Raw genomic sequence first — 25774 nt, forward strand, 5'->3', positions numbered from 1 at the left:
GGCCTGGGCCACCCACCATCAGCCTGGGGCTCAGCTGGGTGATTTCATTTGTTTCTGTAACCAAAACTGCTAAAAGACATTTTGAAGAACTGATCTTGCCATTTTCTTATGTTTGGCCTGCACAGATTTTTACAGGAAACAGCGAGAAAGAGATCCCAGTTCTCAATATGCTGCCGGTGCCACTGGTTGCACGTTACATCCGCATAAACCCCCGGTCCTGGTTTGAGGAAGGAAGCATCTGCATGAGACTGGAAATCTTGGGCTGTCCTTTGCCAGGTAAGAGATTTCTCAGTCTTTGTGCAAAGACTCAGAAATTCCATTTCTTTTGGATATCTTTTCTTTTGATATAATAATTTAGATAGAGTTATGCAAAAAGAAACTGAAATACCTGTCCAGAATCACAAGTAGTATCAGGATAACTTTTCATAGGCAAACTCATAGTAAGTGGCTTTATTAATAAAACAAGATTGCCTGGGAGATATAACAAGATTTTCTTTGTTATTAGAGCTTAAATACAGTGCAATTAGTCTTACTGAGTGCACAGGTACTATGATGGCAATAGTATTGGGACAGACGCTTCCAAAGCAAGAAAGAACAATTATAATTCTATAGCCTGATTTTATTCCTAGCAAATTTCAAGTGTTATTAAATCCAGCATGATCCATGGCAAGTCAAAAAGTGAAAGTAAATGGTCCTATGCTATGAAAGGCCACTTAAAAAACCCAAACAAACGTTCAATACTGCAAATTCTGGCGAGGCCATGATTCTGTTAAGCACATTGTAAATAGTCTTATAGTGGATTTATGTCTTCATATGTATGTGTATGTATATAAATAGTTAAAAACCTGTTTGCTCAAAGCTTTTCTAAGTCACACACTGCTCATTCCATGCCTCTCATCTGCTTTTATTTTTAATTTGATCTCAAATTCTGTCACCTTGGGGAGTTTTTTGCAGAGGGCTATAAATAGTATTTTCAAAATATTGGAGCCAGGAGGAGAACTGCCTTTCCAGAGCTCTTATTATTTCTGCCTCTGCTCTGAGTCTTGCTGCCTCCAATTCCACTGCTGATGCAGGGTCTCCACATGCCAAGCAGAGGTAGCCTGATTTTTTTGTCCTTTAGATGTTTAAATACTCGAGGGGGAGAAAAAACAACCAAAAAACCAACAGTTTGGGCCATGGAAGGGATAATTCTCTGGGAAGGGATAATTCTCTGACAAGGAGAAGTATGGGGCAAGTACTGTCATAAAACTTTGTCTGTAGCTTTGTTACCACAAAGGTGTGAAATTTAGGAGCACATAGACAACTGCTTATCTCTGGGTAAAAAATACATCCTGGATTTCATGGCAGTGACCAGGGGTGCCCTGTGCATGTGAATTTTTATGTTCTCACTAGGATTCTGATTTCTTTCTCTTTCAGCTGTGGGTTTAGAACACTCCAGCTCTGTGGGTCGCTCGCTCCCCATTTTACCTCTTACCCTGGATGGGCAATTCCACAATTTGTTCCCCCTCAGCTCTTGAAAGAACTCTCAAAGAACAGTGATCTATTCCAAATTCCTATGCAGGTTTGCAAAGGATCCACTCTGTATAAACCAGGTGTGAGGCTGAAGGAAAAGTGAAGCTTTCTTCAGCACCATGACTTTACAGAGAGGTCTCCAGGGATGACAGAGAGGGCACGGGGATGAAAGAGATGACACTCAAACCATTTGGGAGGGCAATTGGTAGGGAAATTCTCATGGGTTTTTTCTATTCCCTAAAAGTGTAACTAAAGAGGAAAGAGCAAAAATGTCAGTATTTGGGAAGGTGATTTTTAGTTAGCACAGCAGTTACTTACCCCAGATTTTTATTGGCCATACACCCACTCAGGGCCAAACTCTACTTTGCAGTGTTAACATTTGTCACCCTTCAGCTTCCTGGGGCTGTGTCAGTGGGTAAAGGTGAGAACATACCTGCACTTCCACCACTGTTGTGCTGAGTGCTCTTACAGCTTGTCACAGGTCTTGCATTAGCATGGAAATAGCATCAGTGCATCTTCCTGGTAGTCATTTATTGAGTTAATTGCCCGCAGTGTCTGATTCAGTATATTCCTGAAAGAAAATACCAGAATCATTCATTGAGAAACATAATGGGAATGGGGTGTGTTCATTACAAAATGTAATTGGACTGAAAGAACTAATAGGTTTTGATAAGTGCTGACCCATCTTTTTAGCTCAGAAAGAACTGACATTTCATTCTTCTCGCTCATTTTATTCATCGCACGCGAGGCACTCGAAACAAAGCTGCTCCTCAGGTTGAAGAGGCCTTTCCACGCACGTTTTCTTCCTGTAGGACATGGCATTTTTTGCAGTTCCCTTTAAGTGGATTCCTCACCCATTATTGGTGTCATCTTGCTCGTTCCAAGTTGGATAATCCAATGGTTTGGCCGTGGGAGCAGCGACTTTGACAGCACTGCTCTAATACACTGCATTGTTTGTGTGACAGAAATCAAGGGTTCTGTCCTGACACAGTTTTTTCCATAAAACTGAGCAAGTCTCCTAAATTAATCAAAATCAGGATTTGGAGCTCTGTCAGTTCACTTAGCTCCAGCCTTTTCAGAGCCCAAAGACCCATGAAAGAAGTTATGTGATTATGTTTCCTTGACTACAGTGTGTAGCATTGATTATTTTGCACCCCGAGTGTGAAAATACAAGAAATCAAGTCGTCAGAGGATCAGTTTGGTCAATTTAGAATCCCAAGGCACCACATCCTCCTGAGGCAATGACAATGAACAGACAGGTGGGGCATAGGGAAATAATCTCCAAAAAAAAGAAGGGTGGAAGGAAAGTAAGACATTTTTCATGACTGTGAATTTCTTTCCGTGTCTTCTAGATTTGTAATTTTAGGGTTTATATCTTTATTAAGTCATTTGCATTCAGTCTGTATCAGCTTTTCATCATGCTGGCTCACAGGGGAGGGTAATAAAAGAATAAGGAGAAAGGATAAAAGATAAAGAAGAAACCTGAATGAGATATTAATATTCTGGGAAAGCTTTTTAGCACTCTCAGAATGAGATGGAAATGGTTAAAGACAGCTAGGACCCATTCCTGTGGGTAAGGCTCTGGTCATAAAACCTGCTGCATGTGCTGGGTGCACTGAATATTGGACAAATCATGAGAAAACTACTTGGATAATTGGAACAGAGAAGTTACTCATTATCTAATCTGTATTTTATAAGATAATTGTAATTTTTATCATTGAAATGCTTATATCTTATCCATAACATACATTTTTGGTGTATTGTAGGCTAGTTTTGACAAACAACCTTTTCTAGACTGTTACAGTAGCTCTGTAAAAAGAAGCTGTGTTATCCAATTGTGTCAGTAATGTCTTTTGGGCAACAGAAATGATTTGCTGTTTCACCAAGGGAAAGACATTTATCTGTGGAGGAAAGATGCCAGAAAATCCCACCTATAGCAGATGATCAGTGCTGCCATTTCTCACTGGGCTAAAAGAGGACGAAACCACGAGCATTTAAATCCCTCTCCACTTTCCAAAAATGTTGGTATTTACACAGATGCAGATTGACACACACAATCTTTTGCAGTTGCCTCGGAGGGATGGATGTACTTTCCTTGCCTTTTCTTTCTCAAACCTAAGGAGAGTCAAAAAGGAATTGCTTATGATCAAAAGCACCCAGAACTCGGAGAGAGAAAATTAGCTGAGCTCTTCATGCATTTATTTATATTGTACGGTATTCAAGGCAATAGGCAATTATTTTAATGGTATAAATTTGTGATGAAATTTAATTTTTAATAGTTCTTACACAGAAAACTATCATTGGTGCCATGAGTATGACATCACTTTCAACCCATGCTAAAAAATGAACTTTAACAACTCTGTAATGGAGTACTGCGTTTTGCAGTGGATTAAGTCCTATTTTCATTGCTTCTCACTTAATACCAGGCTACCTAGTCAAGTTTAGGACTGTGTTCATTTTATATAAAAATGTGAATTTCTACAAGTATCATTCATTATAAGTGGTCATGTAAACAGCAGTACTCAGACTTACTTCTGAGAGTAAATCCCTCCTTAGGGTGACAGTCTGTCTCTGGGTTCTACTTTTATCATTTCAAATCTAAAACTTAATCTTGGACAAGCTAAAATTTTTTGTGAGTTTGAGCAAAGACTGAATAAAATGAGACCAAATTAGGTAATTCTCCTGGGAAAGGCAAATGTATTATGTTTCTCCATACTCATCAAGACAGCTATGTAACATCCCCCAGCAATATAGTGGGACTCATTAAAAGGTTTTATTTCATATTTTATTCCTAAAATTAAGTGTGTATTATCCTGAAGAAGTGTTAAAAATCCTCAGAATTGTCATTATTTTCAGAATCAGGCTGTAGGAAATCATTAGAATGATAAAATGGTGGTAGAAAACCTTTAAGAAGCAACTACTGCAGATTAAGAGTTTGAGTTTCCTCTTACCCATTATCATCACTCTTTATGCTTAACTGGAATTAGTTGTTTTATATTTGACTAGACATTCACATGTATATAAAAAAATCCATTTATAGTTGAAAAATATTATTTCCTTGCTGATTTAATGCGTGGTCTTAATGCTCATGAACAATGCTCATGAGGCTGCCATGAAACAGATCACGTGGAAAAAAAACTTGGAATCACCTGATATGGCTGCCAGCGGATTTATTTCAAGATTACACATGTGCTGTCTGTGAGATGTTCAGTTTTGTGAAGATGAGTCAAAATCACTTACATTACACAAAAATTAAAAAAATCAATCATTTGCAAAGTAGCTCATTGAGGTTTTTAAGGCGATCTAAAGGATTTAGACCAGAATATTCTTTTCATTAAAAATACCTCTGAATCACTTGGGTTGACTTCATTATCTCATACCTTCAAAGCACCATATGAACATGACTTCTGAGCTTGCAGAGCTCCTTTAATATGATACCATAAAGCTCACAGAAGGAATTCTGTGAGAATGAAGCATTGGGAATGCACATAAATTTTAATCAATAGATGAGACTCTTTTGATAGCATTGCTTTGTGAGTGTTGATTTCAAGACATCACAAAGCTCACTTCATACCTTTCTAGTGACATTTAACACTGAAAACTAAAGTAGGAAAGAAAAAAAGGACCAGCAGACATTGCTGTGGTGAGCAAAATAACGGAACCTGCAGGAAGCATCAGGGCTCCAGTGGTTGAGGTGTGGTGTTGAGCTGTGATAGAACAGAACAGAAAATCCCTTCTCTGTGTCAAACTGCTGAGCAATTGCTCCTTTCTGGTACTTTTTATGGGCAATTCTCAGGGCTTTCGTGCTGGAAAGGAGTTGGGCAGGGGAGGTACCAAGATGATCAGAGGGCTGGAAGCATCTCTGCTGTGAGGAAAGGCTGAGTCTGTTCAGCCTGGAGAAGAGAAGCTTCGAGGTGACCTGACTGTGGCTTTCCATGCCCTGAAAGACTGTTTACAGGGGTCTGGAGTGACAAGACAAGGGGCAAGGGCTTCAAACTGAAAGAGAATAGGTTTAGATTGGCTATTAGGAAGAAATTCTTCCATGTGAGGGTGGTGAGGCCCTGGCACAGGTTGCCCAGAGAAGCTGTGGCTGCCCCATCCCTGGAAGTGTCCGAGGCCAGGTTGGACGGGGCTTGGAGCAACCTGGGCTAGTGGAAGGTGTCCCTGCCTGTGACAGGGAGAGAGATTGGAACTAGATGAATCTTAAGGACCCTTCCAACCCAGGCCGTTCTGTGATTCTACAAATCTATATGATTTTACATCTTCCTGATCTCTTGTCCATCTTTACAAAGAATAGAAGGATGAAGGGAAAAAGACATCTCTACTGGCAAACTTCATTAACTCTACTGGTGATGTAAAGGCAGATTAGTGGTAGAAAAACCTAATATATTTCTCTGTATAAATGGGAGTGCCACAGTTTTTCAGGGTGTTTTCTCCTTGGAAGAAAAAGAGACCATCTGAGGAATTCCTATGAATAAATGACTCTACTTCTATCATAACTCTTCTGTGATTTGAGTTTCCTAGTTTTTTATATTCTCTGTTTTGTTAAAGAAAATAATGTTTGCCAAAGTGGGCCCACCCAGCTGTGCACAAGCCTCGTGTGCCTTTCTAAATTTTAGCTTTCTAAACTTAGCTGCAGCAGAAATCCAGTGATCCAGACTACAGCAGAGCCTGGCAAAATATGAGTGTTAATTCTCTAGGGAACTGTCAAATTGTGCTCTGTTGTTGAGGAAGGGCCAGAGATACAATCATTCTCACTTTACAAATATTTTGAGTTTCCACCAACTCTACAGCATTCACAGTCATTCCCATTATATTAGTGTTTGATGTATGGAAAAAGTGCCAGACTTTGAAAGGAATGGGATTAAAGTATTAGGAAAAAAAATCAGTTGCTGTATATTTTGGCTCATGGTGATATAGAAAACCTTCAACATCCTGGCAGTTTTATGATGTTTATTTTTACATTTTTACAACAAAGGAATATTTTTTCAGTTATGAAGATATTCTGTGGGTCATCAGACACATTGTGTGAGAAGAAGTGGGTTTTTTTTACGATTTGCATTTTTCGGTCAGCACCATATTAATGAATAATTTCTACAGATTAACATGGGATGACCTTTAAGGGTTTGGGTTTCCAGAGGCATCTGCAGAGTTAGTATTGCATTTCTGCTGTCATGGACTTGCATCACTTTAGCCTGAAGTTAGACTGGAAAAAACCCAGGTCAGTTGTGTGAATCTTAACGCTCTAATTCTTCAAAACTGTTTTTGTTTTTTTTTTTTTAAATAAGCAAAGAAATCTTGTTCTCTCACCTGAATACAAGGGCATGCAGTGATAGGACAAGGGGAAATGGCTTTTAGATGAAGGAGGGCAGGTTTAGATTAAATATTAGGAGGAAATTCGTCCCTCTGAGGCCCTGGCACAGGTTGCCCAGAGAAGCTGTGGCTGCCCCATCCCTGGAAGTGTCCAAGGCCAGGTTGGACAGGGCTTGGGGCAACCTGGGATAGGGGAAGGTGTCCCTGCCCATGGCAGGGAGGTTGGAATGAGATGAGCTTTAATGTCCCTTCCAACTCAAACCATTCTGTGATTCTATAATTAAGGTCAAATTCAAGCCCATTTCCAGGTGGTCATTTTACAGAATTAAGTTCTCACTGGAGAGGACAAACTGTATGGAACAACTACACTTTGTTGGGGCAATAGGGTTTTTTGGATATTGTTCAGTAATATTTGTAGAACAACCTTCAACTGACCTTCCAGCATTTCTGCTGTAGATTAGGAAATGGAAGTGGAGACAAGCTTGGGAATAAAGACTCAATAAGTCATTGAGAAGGTGGGTAATGTTACTGTGAAGCTTAATGGAACCTGCATGCTTCATTCCATAAATTCCTTAAATAGTTCAAAAGACCCAAACATTTTTAGAATTTTATGGGAATATTGAATAGTTTTAACATCAGAAATATGAAGTTTAAAAATTTTAAGTTATAAAGTATTTTGAAATATTTTCTGTAATTTTTTATAAGTGTGTGTTGCTGCAGGATATTAACTACATATTCTTCCTACTAAGAGTTATACTTTTCCCCCCCAAAAAAAAAGTCACAACTGTGGGGGATACTATTTAAAAAAATGATTTTTTTTCTCTGGAGACAGTTTCTTTGGTTGTGTCGCAATAAGAGAGGATGATATTTAGACTTTCATATTTCACTTTTTTCCCAATAATTTTAAACCAGTGAAGATGATTTTGTGTGCAGGGAAACAATTTTTCATAAAAGCCTGACAGCCATTGGCTTGACAAATGATTACTCAAAATTCCAGACATCCCAGATATGGCAAATTAAGGAATGTGTTTGATGTTTTCCAAATAGACTTGTTTGTCTCTGGAAATAAATCATATTAGATTAGATTAGGAGCACATCTATCAGGAAATTTAAAGCTGAGCCCTAACAGTCTTGGACTGTTTGGGGTTTTTTTCTAGGTGAATGACCTGGAATGTCAAGGAGACAAAAGACTTTGTCCTGTCTAAATATTCTCCTTTGATATTTCAAAATACACAAACTATAAATAATATCCATAAAGAAATGAATATGTTAATTTTTAAGTAACAAAGTCCTCTGACTTTCACAAAAACAGTTTTGGAGGATAATCAGGAATATTTAATATGCACAGTGGATCCTTTCTGTATTTTGCAAGCAGCACAAAGACTCTGAAAATACTCATCAAGAAAATTAATAGATAACTCCTTTCAATAGTAAATTAATCAAGTGGACACAAAACATTTACTGTGGCTTTTTCCTCTAATTTGATTTTTCTTCCACTCTTTTAGCTTGCATCTGACTCATCATTTTCCAGTGTCTTTTCCCCTCCTCTGCAGCCCCAGGCTGCCCTTCTACTTTTCTGTTCAAGTTTAGCTTTTTGTGCAGAGTAGCTGCTTGGAAATCTGATGCCTCCTGGCTTCTATTTGGATCTATTGACTTGTGATTTGATTTGATGAGTTGATTGGTGCAGTAATTAGAAATATTTTAAATTGGTTGTCTGAGTTTTGCTTTTGAAAACCCTCCTTAAGTACATATAGGACAGTAGAATTCAGATTTCCTCTTTCCTATACTCGTCATGGCATAAAAAAATTCTATATTTGAAATTCACGTGAAAATTCTTTTATTTCTTTCCTCAGACCCAAATAATTATTACCACAGAAGAAACGAAATGACGACCACAGATAATCTGGACTTTAAGCATCACAACTACAAGGAAATGAGGCAGGTAGGCAAAGAGGCTGGAGGATGGAGGGTGGAGGGTGCAGGCTTTTCAGGTCTTCTGGAATCTGGATTCCACCTCTTAAAAATATTGTTAAACAGTGTCTGCAATATCTTTTTAAAGTATTTTTTCCTGTTTTAATTTATTAAAATCCCAAAGTTTTAATTTGTACGTAAACTAACCTTAAACAGGTGACTACATGACAGAGGGAGTATCTATTCATAAGGTGACATTATTTTTCTTGCATTTTTATTTGAGTGGGGAATGACACGGTTTGTCCTTTCAAATTTGACCCTGATTTAGCCATCAATTTTCTCATGTATTTCAGTGGTTTTGGATAATCAGAATAAACTACAGAGTCTAATTCTGTATTCACACCTGTGAAAATCAGCAGAAACTCACCAAAAGCACTAGAAAAAAATCCATTAGTATAATTTTAAATTTACCAGCCTTGTTATTTTATTTCCTTCAGCTTCAAACAGCCAACCCTGGTCTTGTTTTTGTTGTTGTTTTTAATCTTGCTTCATATCACCACAGACATGAGTGTGGGTTGTCCTGAAGAAATATTTCTGCCCTCTTTGTCTTCAAATATAAAGATAATATGTTTGGACTTGATGTGTGTGAATCACTTGCTGTGTGCTGAATTTTCGGTGTATTTATACTGCATGAATCACCACTCGTTTTTATTGAGCAATTGTGTACTGAGTCACACATTTATTTTGGTAGGGATTTCATGGCCCATATTTCTGAGCACAGAGATTAGACAAGTAGAAACTCAATTGGCATAATTACTGTCAAGAACAATAAAATAAAGCGCGTTTTAGGTTTTCATTGCAGAAAGACAGATTGGTCAGATTAGAAACATCGTGGGGAAAAAACCTACAGCTTTAAAACATAATGTTTTTAGTCTTGTCATACAAGTAGAAAATTTGTGACTGTGGTTCAGAGCTGGTCAGTTGTGAGCTGTCTTTATGCTCTCACAATTTCAGTTTTCCTCTTAATTTATTTACAGCTCATTAGATTCTAGTTGGGTTCTGCTGCTGGTTGGCAGAAGATTGTGGGTTGCGTTACAACAGGTCTTATATCCCCAAAACTATTCTTAGAACTTCAGGGCAAAAAAGAACAATAACTGTCAGAGTCAACTTAAAAAAAAAAAAACAAACATCCCCCCAAATCCCCCTGTAACCTATAAATTAATGCCATTTTTCATAGCTGCTTCACCACCAACCATCTTAGAAAAATTCTGGTCTTTGAAGTTATTTATTATAAATACTGAAGGAGGAGGAGAGGGTGTTCCCTGGGCCACGTTTTAGAAACATTGCATTTGTCACGTAATGCAATATGTGAAGTATTTGTGAGAGGGGGGGATTTTCTCAGTGTCAGATTATTTTAATAGAACTCTCTGGTTTTAGGAAGGTGAAATTTATAGTTCCAATTCTTTATTCTCGTAAAAAAGCATTCAATATTCTTCTTCCAGTCAATGGGAACTTTTGTGCAGAAGTCAGGATTGTTTTACAGTCCAAAATATTTATATGAGGTATTCATGCAGCATAGGAAGCTGTTAAAATGGTTTGAGATGGACACATGAGTACAACCCTGTCTTCGAAAAAATAAACCCACACCACGTCTTTCTTAGGAGAGAGAAATGTTAATTATGACATCCATGTAACTGGATTTGACTCATCTTTGGACAAGCCAGGTTCCAAGTGCCCCAGAATCCTCAGGCTGCTGTTCATGGTCAGCTGTTTATGGGCTTGGTGTGATGATAATGGGGAATATTGAAGAGCACTGTACATCTTGCCCATTGAACAGGTTGATCTGAGGGTGAAACAACCAAATGTACAAGGTCAGAGCATGCCAGCTCAACATCCTGGGTTGCATGGAATGCCAGGATGATGGTCTGCATCTGCTACTCTCCAAGCTCAAGGAAGAGGTAGTTTCCAGAGAGCATGGTACTGTTAGTTTAACAGTTGGACTCCACTTTCCCAACCTCAGCAACTCTGTGATCTCCATAGAGGATAAACAGGAGTCCTAACCTGAAAGACATTGACTGAGAGTCCTTTTGCCTCCTGTAAGTGTAGATGGAACTTAGACCTACATTGAGTACACCTTTTCTGCAAAATGGAGGAATCAGACCTTCAGAAACCAGTTTTGTGGGGCTTCTTCAAAGACTGCCTGAAGTATTTTTCAGGTCACTGATAAGGTAAATAATTGGTAGTGACAAACACGAACTGTCAATAACAGCTGTTAGTGAATGTAATTGGGGAAGTGTTTTACAGTCCTGCTTGGTTGTTAATAAAGCCTGAACTGACTGTTATCATCAATTGTCTTTGGCAGTTTGTACAAGCACAGGCACAGTGACATTTCAGGTGACCTGTTGTGCCATTCGTGGGGAATGGGTATGAGAAGATCAGATATGAAATATGTTCATTTTCAGTATTGTATTTACAGAAACAGTTAACTACATTACTAAATCCCCACTGTTACCAAAACAGTCCCAGTGAAGTCTGATACAGAGGCTCTAATTCAGGAAAAGTTCTTTGACTCAGAAAATAATCATCTGCTTTCAATTAAAGAAATGATGGGGGGTTTACTGAGGCCAATACAAATATTTCCACTGCATGTAATGTACTTTGAAGTTGTTTCTAGGCATTTTTGTCACTATTAATGAGCATTTACGTACTTTTAACCACTTCGCTAAATTGATGTTCTCGCTATCCTGTGAGCACTGGAGTGCCAGGCACGTTAGCAGAGCTTCTTCTGTGTGGAAGTTCCAGAGGCAGAAGTTTCCCTGTTTGGTTTCAGAGGCAGCTCTGAGAGGACAGTCTTATCTTTCCTCTTTCACAGCTTTGGAGCTGCATGGATGCAGTGATGCATCAGCCAGGACAGAGTTTCCAATTGGAAGAAGGTGTGAGGAGAGAAATTAGTTAACACAGGTCTGAGACAGTGACAATATTTACACAGTACAGTTTTAGCCTTTACCTAAAATAGAACTCCTTTTAATGTAATATCTCTACTCACTGATAGAGTGAAAAACTAATACTTCTACTGGAGAGAAACATGGAATCTGATCCTGTCACGATCCACCTCATTGTCTTGAGATGAGCAGTCCCCACAGAGTAGACCTCAATAAGTTTTGGTCTATGAGTCTCTAACAAGAGCCTCATATCTCTGTGTTGTCCCCCTGTGCTGGGCACTGCTGAGGCCACACCTCGAGTCCTGGGCTCAGTTTTGGGCCCCTCTTGACAAGGAAGACATTGAGGGGCTGGAGTGTGTGCAGGGAAGGGAACAGAGCTGGGGAAGGGTCTGGAGCACCAGGAGCGGCTGAGGAAGCTTTGAGGGCTCAGCCTGGAGAAAAGGAGGTTCAGGGGGAACTTATCTTTCCCTACAACTCCATGAAAGGAGTTTGGAACCTGGTGGGCGTTGGTCTCTTCTCCCATCTAACAAGGGAGAGGACAAGAGGAAGGAGCTTTAGGTTGTGCCAGGGGAGATTTAGATATCAGGGAAAATTTCTTCCCAGAGAGGCTGGTCAAGCCCAGGCACAGCTGCCCAGGGCAGTGGAGGAGTCACCATCCCCGGAGAGATGTAAAAGCTGTGTAGATGTGGCACCTGGGGACATGAATCAGTGGTGGCCTTGGCAGTGCTGATGGAATGGTTGGACTCAATGACGTTAGAGGTCTTTTTTAACCTAAATGATTCTATGATTCTATATCCACTGATAAAATTTTTGGTACATTATGAGCAGGTTAACCAGGAAGATTTAAGGCAGTAGGTCTCAAAGAGTTAGGAATTGATTCATTTAAACCAAAAGCTAGCAAATGTAAACCACTGTTCTCTGGCTTCACCTGTATGTTTGAGCTGGAACAATAAACTACACACACTTACCTATGCCCAGAACATTAAAAAGAGTTCTGTGGGAATATCTCAGTATCCATAATACCAGCACGCTGATGATAATGACAGTGGTGAAAATAAGTAGATATGAAACAAGAAATACACTGAAAGAGCACAACTGACTGTATTTTTCAGACAAGTGATGAGTTTAGACTTGCCACAAGAATTGTTTCTCCTACGTATAAAACCAGTGTGTGAGATGAACAAATGTACAGAAATAGCATCTTTTCAGTCTCTTTGCAAAATGTTTATAAATAGAAGTGAAGTTTTTTATGAGAGGAATTTTAATGATGTTCTTCCCAATGTGAGTTGTGTTTCCACTCAGATTTGCTAAATGGTGGCATTGGAATTGGACATATCTAATTATTACAGTTTTTAAATCATCAGCCTTGTGATCATCCAATATTGTTTCTAAATTAACAGTGTGTGAGCAAGAAATTTTGTTATGCCACAATATTTCCTCAGTAATGTATGCATGCTTGTTTATGAAATGATTGTCTAATTAACAGTCCCCAGGGTTCCAATTTACAGTAAAGTACTGTTTTCTTTCTTTAATTCCTCCCAAAGAAAAAAAGATCAAGGCAGATAAATTCTCGTTGTTGAAAGCTATTTGCGATAACTTAATGTTAGTAAAGAAATTTTCAGTCTTGTTTGTACACTTTAACATTTACCTGAAATACCACAGTAAAGTGTTTGTGGGACAATTTAGGCTCAAGATATGCTGATCTGGATGACATCTGTGGAACTCCATTGGTTTAAACAGAAGTATGTGCTTAACTCTAAGCATTTTATTATTATATTATTATTATTATTTGATTATGTTTTGACTGTCATGTAATATCTGCAGAAAGAGTGAATTGAATAGATTTTGATGGGCAGAATGTCTTCACTGACAACATTGCTGTTATTATTTCTTTTTTTTTCCTATTTTTTTCTGAAATGTGATAAGCACATTCTGAGGAATCTTTTATTTACTGAAGGAGTATATCTTCTGTTTGGGGACTCATCCATATTGTATCTATTTTGCAATTTTGGCCACATCATCACTACTTTAATTAACAATTTTTCCGTATGAGATTTCACATTGTAATGCAAGAAGGGTGGGTTTGGTTTTTCCCTCAGCAGAGACAGATATTATCAGAACTCACTGGGAAAATCCTGTTTAAATGGATTATATCCTTCTCTCTTCACTTGTTTCTGATTAAATTACTGCTGCACAGGGTAAAGGAATGGGAAATCTTCCTTATGGATAAAGTGTGTCTGTGGTGACCTGTAAGGTGCTGCCACCAACACCCTGGGTCATCTCAAGTCCCTTACCTGTAGTACATCAGAGTGTGATTATTTTAATTAATCTCCTTTATTTTAATTCCTCTCCATTGTATAATGTTTTAAAAATGTGATGGCAGAGCTACAAATTCATGAACTAAACATAAAGCTTTTACAACTAAGAAATAATCGGAGAAGAAAATGATTAGTTTTGCCACATCCAATTTGGAAAGAAGTAATTCATAGTGAGCCTGTTTTGATGCTGCATTGTCTAACTACATGTCTTTTTGGTTTGTTTTTTTTTGGCAGTTGATGAAAACTGTGAATAAAATGTGCCCAAATATCACAAGAATTTACAATATTGGAAAAAGCAGCCAAGGACTGAAGCTTTACGCTGTCGAGATTTCTGACAACCCAGGAGAGCACGAAGTTGGTTAGGATTTAATCTAAATCTGTTGAAGGGTGCTGGGATTGGGGTTTTTTTCCCCTTCTCTTTTCCTGTATCTACTGTAATTATCACTGATGGAATTATATTCATGGCAGCAAAGATTTCAAATGTATGTGGGAGGAATTTCAGCGCTGTATTTCTAAATTGGGAAGAGGATGGTGAGCACAAATAGAAGACATTTTGAACATGGGATCAAATTCCTTAATGATAATTCTTTACAGTAATAAAATAAAAGTGAATTTTAGTACTGGGGAATGGATTTTAGTTGTGGGGATTTATGTAGCTTTGGAAGAAATTTACATTTTTTACATGGGGTGAATGCACATTATTCCTAATCATCCCTGAAGTATTTTGTTGTTGAGTACAAGGATTGTGGCACTCAGGATAACCTTGAAATATGTATGTGAACCTGTTTTAGAGAAGGAAAAGAGTCTGTAAAGTCAGAAATCAATTATGTACAGTTACTGACTTATCTTTTAAGAGCCTTAACATCTGTCTGAGAGAACTATTAGCGATGTATTTTTCATGTTATTTTTAGACTATCAGAACTGTTAAAATCTACCTCTAACATGCTGAAATTGTGAGGGTAATTAAAAATATGTTTAACCAAGAATGGATTTGGGAAGTTTTACACAGTGGCTTTAGATATCACTGGCACATAAACCTGTTCTTCTGAAATAGCAACAGAAAGGAATTTGTTTCTCTAAAGTTTGTGCATCATTTGTGCAGTTAAGGCATTTCTCCAGCTTTCCTTGGCTGAAATGTTGCTGATTGACATCAATGACATTTAATAGATATTTGATTTGCTTCTCTGACTGCAGTTCTGCTCCATGTGTTTTCAACAGGGGAACCAGAGTTTCACTACATTGCAGGAGCTCATGGGAATGAAGTGCTTGGACGTGAGCTAATCCTCTTGCTAATGCAGTTTATGTGCCAGGAATACCTGGCTGGGAACCCACGGATTGTCCATCTCATTGAGGACACAAGGATCCACCTCCTGCCCTCAGTCAACCCAGATGGATATGACAAGGCATATAAAGCGGTAATGTGATTATCAACACCTCAGGGAATTCTTTTATTTAGTAGGTGAATAAAACATGCTCCTCTTGTTGTTATTTTTTTCTAAGTTCATGTTTTACAATTTAAAAAATTAAGCAATAAACACATCAAGATAAAATAAACCACTGAAACATCTTACTGAGGAAAAAAAATGAAAGACACAGTATTTTATATGACATTGCCTAACAGGAAAATATATATGGAAAGAAGGGTTACAAACACTGCCAGAACAAACCATACTGAGGTGTATATATTAATGGGAACACCGTTATGGAAAGTGAAAAATCCAGGCAGTCTGTTTCTCATGAGAAACCAAACTAAGCACGTGAATATTTGCATTCTTCCACAGCTGAAATTTAATAGTGTACCTTTAAGGGGAGCACATTGTGTAGGGCATCATAATAATTCTGTCTGGAAGAAGACAGACACCAGGAGGAAAAATTGTAAGGGTTGGTCAAATGCACTGGAAAATCTTCCAGGGAAGTCAGCAGAAGACTGGAACAGAAGAGTCACAGTCATAGTCATGGAAGGGAAAGTGTGTTATCTCCTTTACGGGATATATTTTGGCTAACCTTGAGGAATTTTTCATGGGTTTTGCTTCACCTCATTCAAGGTTTCGTACAAAATTTAAAAAAAAACCACAATCATTTATTTCAGTTAATTAAATGGTTAGTCCCTCATTTCTCTGTACAGAATTACCTCTGGTATATTCCCAAACATTTTGCTGAGGGCTTACAGGTTGTCGTATTCTGAATGAACATTTATTTTTTTTTTTTCTCCTTTTTTTTTTTTCCTTTTATTTTTCAATCTAAGGGTTCAGAATTAGGGGGCTGGTCTTTAGGACGATGGACTCAGGATGGCATTGACATCAACAATAATTTCCCTGACTTAAACTCTTTGCTCTGGGAGTCAGAAGATCAGAAGAAGAGTAAAAGAAAAGTTCCAAACCATCACATCCCCATCCCTGACTGGTACCTGTCTGAAAACGCCACTGTGAGTAAGGCCAGAGAGAGGGGAACGCCAAGGCTAGGATGTGCTGAGAGAGATTTGCATTTCTCAAGGAATAAGTAATTTGAAGTTCCCCAGCTGATCTAATCTTCCTGTCTAGATTTCCCTGTTAGTCAGTGGAAATAAAAATGCACCACAAAAGGACCATTCACCCCCAGGTTTTAGAGGCAGGTCTTGAGGAAGGATCTGCTTCCTGGAGGATTCTCTTTTCCCTTGGCTGTTGAGAGAACCTGGAGGACTCAATACTCAATTTTCAGGCAGCAACAAGTAGACAGGGAAAAGCCCACCGTGGAGCTCAGTCAGACATATGGATCAGGCTTCTCCTTAGTGATGTGGTGTAGATGAGGTCTTTGCAAACTCAGTGTCCTTACAGATTTCTCCTGGGGTTTTCTTATTTGTTCTTATTTGAAACATAGTCTTACCTTAAATAACACAGCAACAGCTCAGGCATATGCAAAACCAATGCAGTGGCTTGTGCTAAAGTCTTTTTTTGGATTTTAGTGCCAAAAATTTAACTTATTTTTACCTGACCTTTTAAATATAATGGCAACCATTGATAGTGGATGAGGGGAAGGCAATTAATTGTGGCAGCTCTTTAGTGTTTCAGAATCACAGAATAAAAAGGGTTGGAAGGGACCTCTGGAGATCCTCTACTCCAACCCCCCTGCCAAGGCAGGGTCACCCAGAGCAGGTGACACAGGAACACATCCAGGGATAGGTTTGGAATGTTTTCAGAGGGAGAGGCTCCATGCCCTCGCTGGGCAGTCTATTCCAGTGCTCTGCCAACCTCCATCAAAAAAGTTCTTCCTCATGTCAAGGTGGAACCTTTTGTGTTTTAGTTTATGGACATTAGGTTTAAAATCCCTGGTTTTGGAAACTCATTTCAGCCCATGGCAGGGGTAGCAGTGTCACTGTGTGACATCTCTATCACTTCCTGCTCTTGGCCTCACTCCACATGGATGTTCCTCAGAAATTAATAGCATGGAGGTTCTGTTAGTTTTTCTGGGTTGTCTGTGGCCTCCCAAGCATGGCTGACAATTTAAAGAAGCCCTTCTCCTTGGCCACGTCTCTCCTTCTGACTACTCAAGCTCAGAAACTCACAGCAGGGCTCCTGCACCTTGAAACCAGACTCTCAGATTCCCACAGGCTGAACCAAAGCTGCTCTTCCTTTTCCTCCCAGGTGGCGGTGGAGACGCGGGCAATAATAGCGTGGATGGAAAAAATTCCTTTCGTGCTGGGTGGCAATTTGCAGGGAGGGGAGCTGGTGGTGGCGTATCCCTACGACATGGTGAGGTCCATGTGGAAAACCCAGGATTACACCCCCACCCCAGATGACCACGTGTTCCGCTGGCTGGCGTATTCCTACGCCTCCACCCACCGCCTGATGACGGACGCGAGAAGGAGAGCGTGTCACACGGAGGATTTCCAGAAGGAGGATGGCACTGTTAATGGAGCCTCCTGGCACACCGTGGCTGGAAGTAAGTGTTGGTAGAAGCTCCAACTTGGATATGATAATGCCACCACTGCCTGGTGTACGTTGCAGAGGCAGTGGTGGTCAAATACGTGCTCCAAGAGGAATAAATCCCCATCTGAAGGTCTGCTCACTGCATTTCATCACTTAGCAGAGCACTGAAGTAATTCCTGGTGACTACTTAATTTACAACCAAGTTTTCCCAAAGTGCACATCCAGTACATTAGTTTTAAGAATTCTGTGCATTCAAGATGCTTTGTCAGGAGGAAACCAACCCAGTCCAAACCCAGTGGCAGGAGGGACCCTGTCAGCCTTTGCCATCTCACAAGGTGACAACAGAAAACTGCTACTGAACATTAGAACAAGTGGCAGAGCTGAAGCAGTAACTCCAGGGAGAGATTCCAATGGCCTGCAGATAAGGCAATTCTGATTTCAGCCTCCTGCTCACTGAACTTGGTCACAGATCAGCCCCCCATCACATTCACTTTGAGTTGTAATAATATGCCAAAAAAACCTGCTGTTTGCTTGCTACCATCCTATTTTTAAAAGACCTGGAAATCTTTGCACTTAAACTTTGCATGGGCTCCACAGACATTTCTGCTGCCGGGATAAAATCCAGGCTGCATCAATCACCACACACCCAAGTCTGTCACCCTGTTAAGGAGCACGAGAGGGAAGCTGTGTCCCGTGGTGCAGCCAAAACATGGATTTCCAGGAAAGCCCAATTAGAAGCACATTTTTAACAGCATTAGGCACAGTTATCTCTATGGGTGTGCACTTGGAGCAGAATCAGAATCAGCCACTCTGCTGATTCACCACGGTCCTGCTCAAAATCTTTGAGTTTTTATAAGTAAATCAGTCAAACAACATATTCTCTGAAATTAAGAAATGAGCCTGGCTTCTGCCATCACTTGACAACAGGAGCAACGGCAGCAGTAATGGCAACCAGATGCAGGAAAGTGTCTGTGCAGCCCACGTTTTACTGGAACTGGCTCGTGTTTGGAACTTGCAGGTACTTCCACTGCATAAACATTTCTACATTTTGGGCACAGCTTCTGTGGCTTTTACATTGGCCCATGTGAAGTTAGTCCTGGCCAGCCTTTAAAGGCTACAGTCAAGAATTAACTTCTCAAATATTTTTTCAGGAAGTTAAAAAGCATTGGGTGAAATCGGGGGGGGATTGTTGAATTTTTAGATCACAAGGCCAATGCTTGACAATACATTTCTGTGCATTTCTGCAAATTCTAAAGCATACTCTGAAAACTAACTTGACCACTTAATTATCTAATTTATGAGCCTAATTTTCCTAAGTGCTATAAGAAACATCATTATGAATTGATCCAGAAAGATGACATTGGCCATGTCACTAACAGCTGTCATACTAAGCTACATTAAGTAATGATGGACAATATAGATGCTGAATATTATCCTGATTTCTTAGGACCAATTACATATTGGATTTGCTTCATCTGATTTATTTCTTGATAATGTTTTCATTATAATTTATACCCTGCTCTGTTCCATTATAGTAAGACTTCCAGGATATTCTTTGAGACAAACTCTAGAATACTGTTTTTACTTGCAGTTTTTACACCTTGGATTCCAGAGTAAACCTCAAAAGATGTGGTTCCCATTTGAGCTCAATCTTCAACCTACGGGGTAGTTTTAAACTTCTTGTGTCTACTTAGACAAGTGCAAGAAAGTGATTTTTAGTGCATATATATATATGCATATATAGATATATATTTTGCAGCTGTCAGTTAACCAACCACCTTGCATTGCAAAGGGTTGTCCAAATATGATTCCAGATTTCTCCTGTATTTTTTCACTCTGTAATTCCATGACTATGTAGATATAGCTGTATAGCTCACTCCACTTTTCTTTTTATTTCTTTACCTTTTAAATCGACACTAAAACTTTCTTTGTCCTAACCCCTGCTTGTTTCATGCCTGCCCTGAAGGTGACACTCCAATGAATTGCTTGCAGAACCTCTCCCACCTGCCCTTCGGTGTGGGTGGCATCTTGTTGTACCACATCTTGAAGCTATCCATTCCTTTTCTCCTCATCCATCTTCTTCCTGGCCTTGCAGTGACCATGCACAGAAACTTTTCACTGCTCATCCCATGGGAGAATTTACAAGGAATTTTTCTAATTTCTTTCCAGTACCAGAGAATCCCTAGAGAAGTATGTGCAACACAGATATCCAACACCTCCTTACGCCTTTAAAACCCAGCCATGTTATTTCCTGCACGTTTTTTGGTCTGCAATGAATGCAGGTTCTTCAGCAATTTTACATATAAAGTTTCTGCACTGGCTGAACTGCACGAGGACAAAGATTGATTTAGTTTTATTTCCAGTGTTTTCAAGGCTGGATTTGCATGTTCAGACACTATGAAAGAGTTGCTCTTGGCAAAGTTAAACCATTTTCTTAAATACAAGTATTAAAACTGAGCAATTACCATGTATTGCTAAACATTTCACAGCAGATTAGTCAAGATGGGATACGGTATGTGAGGGGAAAATAATTGTAGCTGTTTCTCAAATAGAGAGGAAGCACATTTATGCAGAGTAGCATATGCCACTGGCTGATATTTAGGTTTTCCCCATCAACAGAAGTGAAAAGCTGAACATCTGTATTATATAATCCTCCTGGTCTGCTTCCAGAAGGCACAGAGGGCTCATTAAATACTTGACTACTGCTCTATGGTGATTGGACAGGAGCAGAGGTTTTGTTTTAACTCTTTTCAATCAGAAGCACCTTTGGTGACTGCAACTCCAGCCAATCTATTTTGCTGTTTTGGCCACACTGTGGCATTTCTAAAAATCTTTTGCCCTGTCAGGTCTGCACACTGAGCCAGCCAGAAAAATACCCAGTTCATGTTTGAAGTTACATGAATAAGTTGCATAAAAAGATCAGATCTGATTAACAGATTTAAAAGGATATGAAACTGTTTCCTTTTTGCCCCCTGTTGACAGGCATAAATGACTTCAGTTACCTGCACACGAACTGCTTTGAGCTCTCCATCTACGTTGGCTGTGACAAATATCCCCACGAGAGTGAGTTGCCTGAAGAATGGGAAAACAACCGCGAGTCCCTGATTGTTTTCATGGAACAGGTATTCCACAGAAGTGCAAATCCTAAATAACTTGGTGACTCCTTTCAGTTTGAGAGAGAGTTTAAGGTTTCTGATTTTTTTTTCTTGCATGACTAATTACATGGCTATTGGTATATATGGTAGAAATCTCCCCTATTGCTTCAGCCAGGCTGGTTTGACTTAGGAGAATTAAGCTTCTCAAAATTTGATTCTAGCTTGCTAGAAAGGGCTGCTAAAAAACCCCTTGGATCTGTTGCTTTATCTGTTCTTTTTATCTATATCTTGAATTTGATGCCTCAGGAATCCTAACAGAATTCATAATCTGATTCACAAGTTAATGCCTGGAGGGCTGATAGGGATTTAATAGTGATATTTCACAATTTTGTGAGCCATAAAATAGAAATATAATACACATAATTCACACATGGAATTAATAATTTGTTGTAACTTCTTAGTAATACAACTGTTCATTGCTGTGCAATATTTACTTGCTTTTTTATTCTCTCCATAGGTCCATCGTGGCATCAAAGGCATAGTGAAAGATGTGCATGGAAAGGGAATCCCAAATGCTGTTATCTCAGTAGAGGGTGTCAACCATGACATTCGCACAGGTAAAAGAAAAAAGCAAAACCATGAATGCAAAAGGGCAGATTTGTGGTTTAAAACCAAAATATAGAATTTTATGGAAGGTCTGAACTCTTTTAGGAGAAAAGCCAGCAGGTAGGATACAGCCCAAGGAGAGTGGTGCAGAAGGATTGGCACATGAGGAGGGAGTCACTTCTTTCTCTGTTGCAGCTGTGTAGACAAGAACAGAACTATGGTTTTCATCTCCATTCCCCTTCTTCTTTCCACCTCTAACAAAGTATTGAGCAAATAGGCTTCTATGTGCCCCAAATCAACAACCTGATTAAGACTGTGTCTAAAGAACTCTTATTGTCACTTTTCTCATGTAAACGTGGTGCAAATCTAACCCAGAATAAATGTAGCACTGGAAAACAAGGGTGCAGGTAATGCCATGTTGGGTAAAGGATGTTCCTCTGGCTATTAACAGTTATAGGACTGTGAATCAGAGAAACACAGAATCATTTAGGTTGGAAAAGACCTCTAAGGTCATTGGGTCCAACCATTAACCCAGCACTGCCATGTTACCACTAAACCATGTCCCTAATACCACATCCACATATTTTTTTGAACACTAACTTTACGTGGTTGTATGTCTTTGCTGGTGTTCTGGGTCCTTTATTTGATGCCACTTTCATGAGCTTTGCCACCGAGGCAGAGTATGGCACACGGACACATAAACTGATTTCAGTTTATGGAATATCACAGAGCTTTTGACTTCCAAATCCTTAATGTTTGCTACAGTAGATGATCTGAGCCAATAATGAATCTTGGAATAGCTAACTTAGTTTATGATTAATTTCAGTGGTACTAAGTCTCCATTGTAAGAGAAAACCTTGAATGACAGATATTTAATTAGACAATAATGATTCTGCCTTAAACATTTCAAAACGGGACCACTGGGAAATGATAGTGGGAATTAAAGTAATCAGCTGTTTTTTCTTGTCTTGGAAGCCTTGGCAGCCTTGAAAGTCTGCCATGAAGTGTGGGTTGGATTACTCTGTTAACAGAATTGATGTATTGCTCTGGTTGAGGCTGAGTTAATGCAGTGTGTGATTAACCTCCAGCCCTCTGTACACTGGATTGCCATGTGAAACAGAAGTCAACAGATTAAAGACAGTAAAAGTGCTACAGGAAGTAGACTCATTGACAAGTCCAATAAATGTGCAAGATCCCAAAATCCACCTTGTAACACTCAGGGAATGATGCAGCTATTTGTCTCTCATCTTATTACTGAGCTTCTATGGCTCAAGGCCATCTGGACTTGTTGGTAAAAATAAAAGTGTTTATCTAATTCTTTTTAATTTTTCTTTTTAATGAGACATTTAAGCTCACGCTCTGTTTGGGAACCACTTTTTAAATGGGAACATAAAAGTTGTCTCCTGTTTTATATTATACAGATAACAATACACGTCTCATTAGTCTCTGAAATCAGAGGATTTATGTTAGAGCCAAAAAGCTAAAATGACATGTATAACTCCAGATAAAGAAGGCAAGTTGTCAGCAGTCTTCTTTCATTTATACCTTTTAAAATGAAAAATGTTTCTATTTAAACCTCTGAGTTGCCTTGATATAAAAATAGGCCAAGCAGGAGAAGAATTATTGCCACTATCTCTATTCAGATAAGTTTTGTTTCAAGTGAGCTCAGCTCTCAGGTATCTACTGTTTCATGGGTACATTAATGTTATTAACTACTCTGTAGAGCCAGACAAAATTTATCTGTAAAAGCCCTCTAATAACATTTACATGTTTGAGAAAATTTCTTTGCTTCTTCCTGTGGACAAAGAAAAAAAAAAGTGCATTAAAAGCAGATTGTTTTTAATTTCTCTTTGACAAACAATTTATCTTATGGAAAGAGAGGGATGCTGACATTCAGCTAACACTATTAATAGGCTAATTGAAGACATTGATCCCGAGACTAAGAGCTTTGTGGGAAATTATTCCATTTTCTCCTGATGCAGATGTAACTATCGATTAAATCTGAGTGATTACATGTTATCACAGTTAGATATGGACTGTGGTCTATAAGACAACCTTTGGAAAGAGTTCATCAACTGGATGAGCAAATGCACCTCTTTTCCCCATGGTGCAAAGGTGCTTTTGGGGTTGCTTCCTGTAATTGCACATTTTGGAAAAGTCAAAGTCTATATTGATGGAGAAACATTCAGTTTGTTCCTGGTGAAACATTTCTGAATCGCAGCTAGAGTTCAAAGACCAATACATGTTTCTGTGTGATTTGTGCCAAAGCATAATTAATTTCATTTCACACAACATGTAGAGAAATTTTTAATCAATATTTTGATAAGATTCTTATGATTTCAGTGCATATTATGTAACAAAGCCCAAGGGTTTTGAAATAGCATTTAGTAATATTTAATAAAATTAGTCCAAGCTAAGCATAATTCTGATATTATAACTATCCAGTCTCATTCCTGGCTGCCTGGGCACTAGAGAAAATTTGAGTTTTAGTTGTTACATGCATTTGGTGTGCAGCAGTATGGCCAGCTTTCCTGGACAGTCTTCTGTAGGTAAGAGAGTATTAGGTAGATTTTTATAGTGTATTTCAAAAGGGTGAAATTTTAGTGTAAAAATCCCTTTTGCACTTTTACAATTACTTAATTGTAAGTAAGGTCTGTCCTATAAGGCTCCAAGTATTTCTCTTAATTGAAATATTTGTGGAGTAATCTGACACATTTAATTTGTAGTAGTACTGTGTTTGCCTTAATGCACTGTTATTTTATCTAAGCAGACATGGCAATCCTTTTCCAGATCCAGAAGGTGGAAATGGATGTAGTCTGCCTCCAGCCTGCTCCCACTGGAACCTATTATATCAGCAAACCTATTATTTACTAAATTTATCCAGATTTTTAATTGTGTTTCTTTTGCCATCTGTTCTGAAATTTTTTACCTACTGGATTTAATCTGATTTTCAGAAAACCCCCAACCTTTTAGCCTGGTATTAAATTCTGGGCACCGACAGCTGACAGAAATACTTGTGTCTGCTGGCTCGTAAATGGAAAGGAGGCAAAGTGCATCCTGCTAATGGCTTAATATCCAGCTTTGTAATAAATTCCCGGTGATGTGTGTGTGTGTAGGTTTATTTCTGGCCTTGTGTGGGGTTGTGATGAACTGACTGTTAAATGTGTCAGAGGAATGTGGGTCAGTTTTGCACTCCTGGGGCTAAAGCAGGGCTTTGAGCAGGGATGTGTTCAGAGCCACTGACAGGGTGATCCATAGTCTTTTCCCTGCCCTGTAGGAATGCCAGAGCATTTGCAGCTAAAAACGAGCCCTTGGGGATAAATACAAGGAACTTGGGCAGATTTATGTCTTGTCCTTTTGTTAAGTCTCCAATGGACCCAATGGTAAGGGAGAACTGAATAAAGAGCTTCTCTTAGAGCCCTTCCTAAAAATATCTGAATTCTGAGAAACAGAAAATTTGGACCTTGATCATCACCCCAGTTGTGGTCAAACTGGATAAAAGAAAAATCTAAGCAAGTTGGGATGTAAGAATTAACCTGAATGGGTGCAATTCTGGCACACTCAAAGGCTGCAGTTTCAGGGTATAGTCAATATTGCTGTTTTGTTAACACTTGCTCTTTGCAAACATGTTTTTTTTATTTTACCAGACCCTAAATTAAAATCCTATTTCTTTAAAAAGAGACTGGCTAGTCTGATTTTTTCCTAAATATAATATTTCTATGCAAATCATCATTAGTTTCTGCTACACCCTGCATTGCCAGCAACCCAAGGCCAGGGCTAGTAAGGCTGTCAGTTCTCATCAGTGCTAAAAAACTCCAACCCCTCCTAGTGCAAGAGATGTTCCATTTCTATTTATATACAGAATTAAATGTTTGAATATGTACTTTTATTCACAGTGGGTTTTCCCAGAATAGAGTGCAAAACTGATTTTTAATATTAGTTTTTAACCTATTTCAGTTCACAACTAAGAATACCTGCTAGTTAAAATCATATTTAAAAGAAGCCTAAAGTCATCTTTATGTACATATGGGTACATAAAATGAGTACATCTGAGATCATTTGTGAGGGAAAAAGAAGAAACCAGTAAGTCCTGATTCAATGAGGTGTTAAAATATATCTTTGTACATGAGTAGTTTAGTTGATTACAGGAGTTCTGTTTGTGCATTTACAGG

At 38.9% G+C, this 25774-nt stretch overlaps 1 protein-coding gene across 1 annotated transcript in view; it reads left to right on the forward strand.

The window, feature by feature from the left end:
• CPXM2 (carboxypeptidase X, M14 family member 2) overlaps window positions 1-25774 on the forward strand; it is a 73295-nt gene that overhangs the window by 45358 nt on the left and 2163 nt on the right. The window contains exons 5-12 of the mRNA XM_027655315.1: window positions 126-276; window positions 8679-8767; window positions 14231-14354; window positions 15215-15411; window positions 16242-16421; window positions 17617-17914; window positions 20884-21023; window positions 21514-21613. Of these exons, the coding sequence (XP_027511116.1) occupies window positions 126-276; window positions 8679-8767; window positions 14231-14354; window positions 15215-15411; window positions 16242-16421; window positions 17617-17914; window positions 20884-21023; window positions 21514-21613 (1279 nt within the window). The remainder of the gene's footprint in view (window positions 1-125; window positions 277-8678; window positions 8768-14230; window positions 14355-15214; window positions 15412-16241; window positions 16422-17616; window positions 17915-20883; window positions 21024-21513; window positions 21614-25774) is intronic.

This window comes from Corapipo altera, unplaced genomic scaffold, assembly GCF_003945725.1.
Source record: "Corapipo altera isolate COAL_440 unplaced genomic scaffold, ASM394572v1 180, whole genome shotgun sequence".
Classification (NCBI taxonomy): domain Eukaryota; kingdom Metazoa; phylum Chordata; class Aves; order Passeriformes; family Pipridae; genus Corapipo; species Corapipo altera.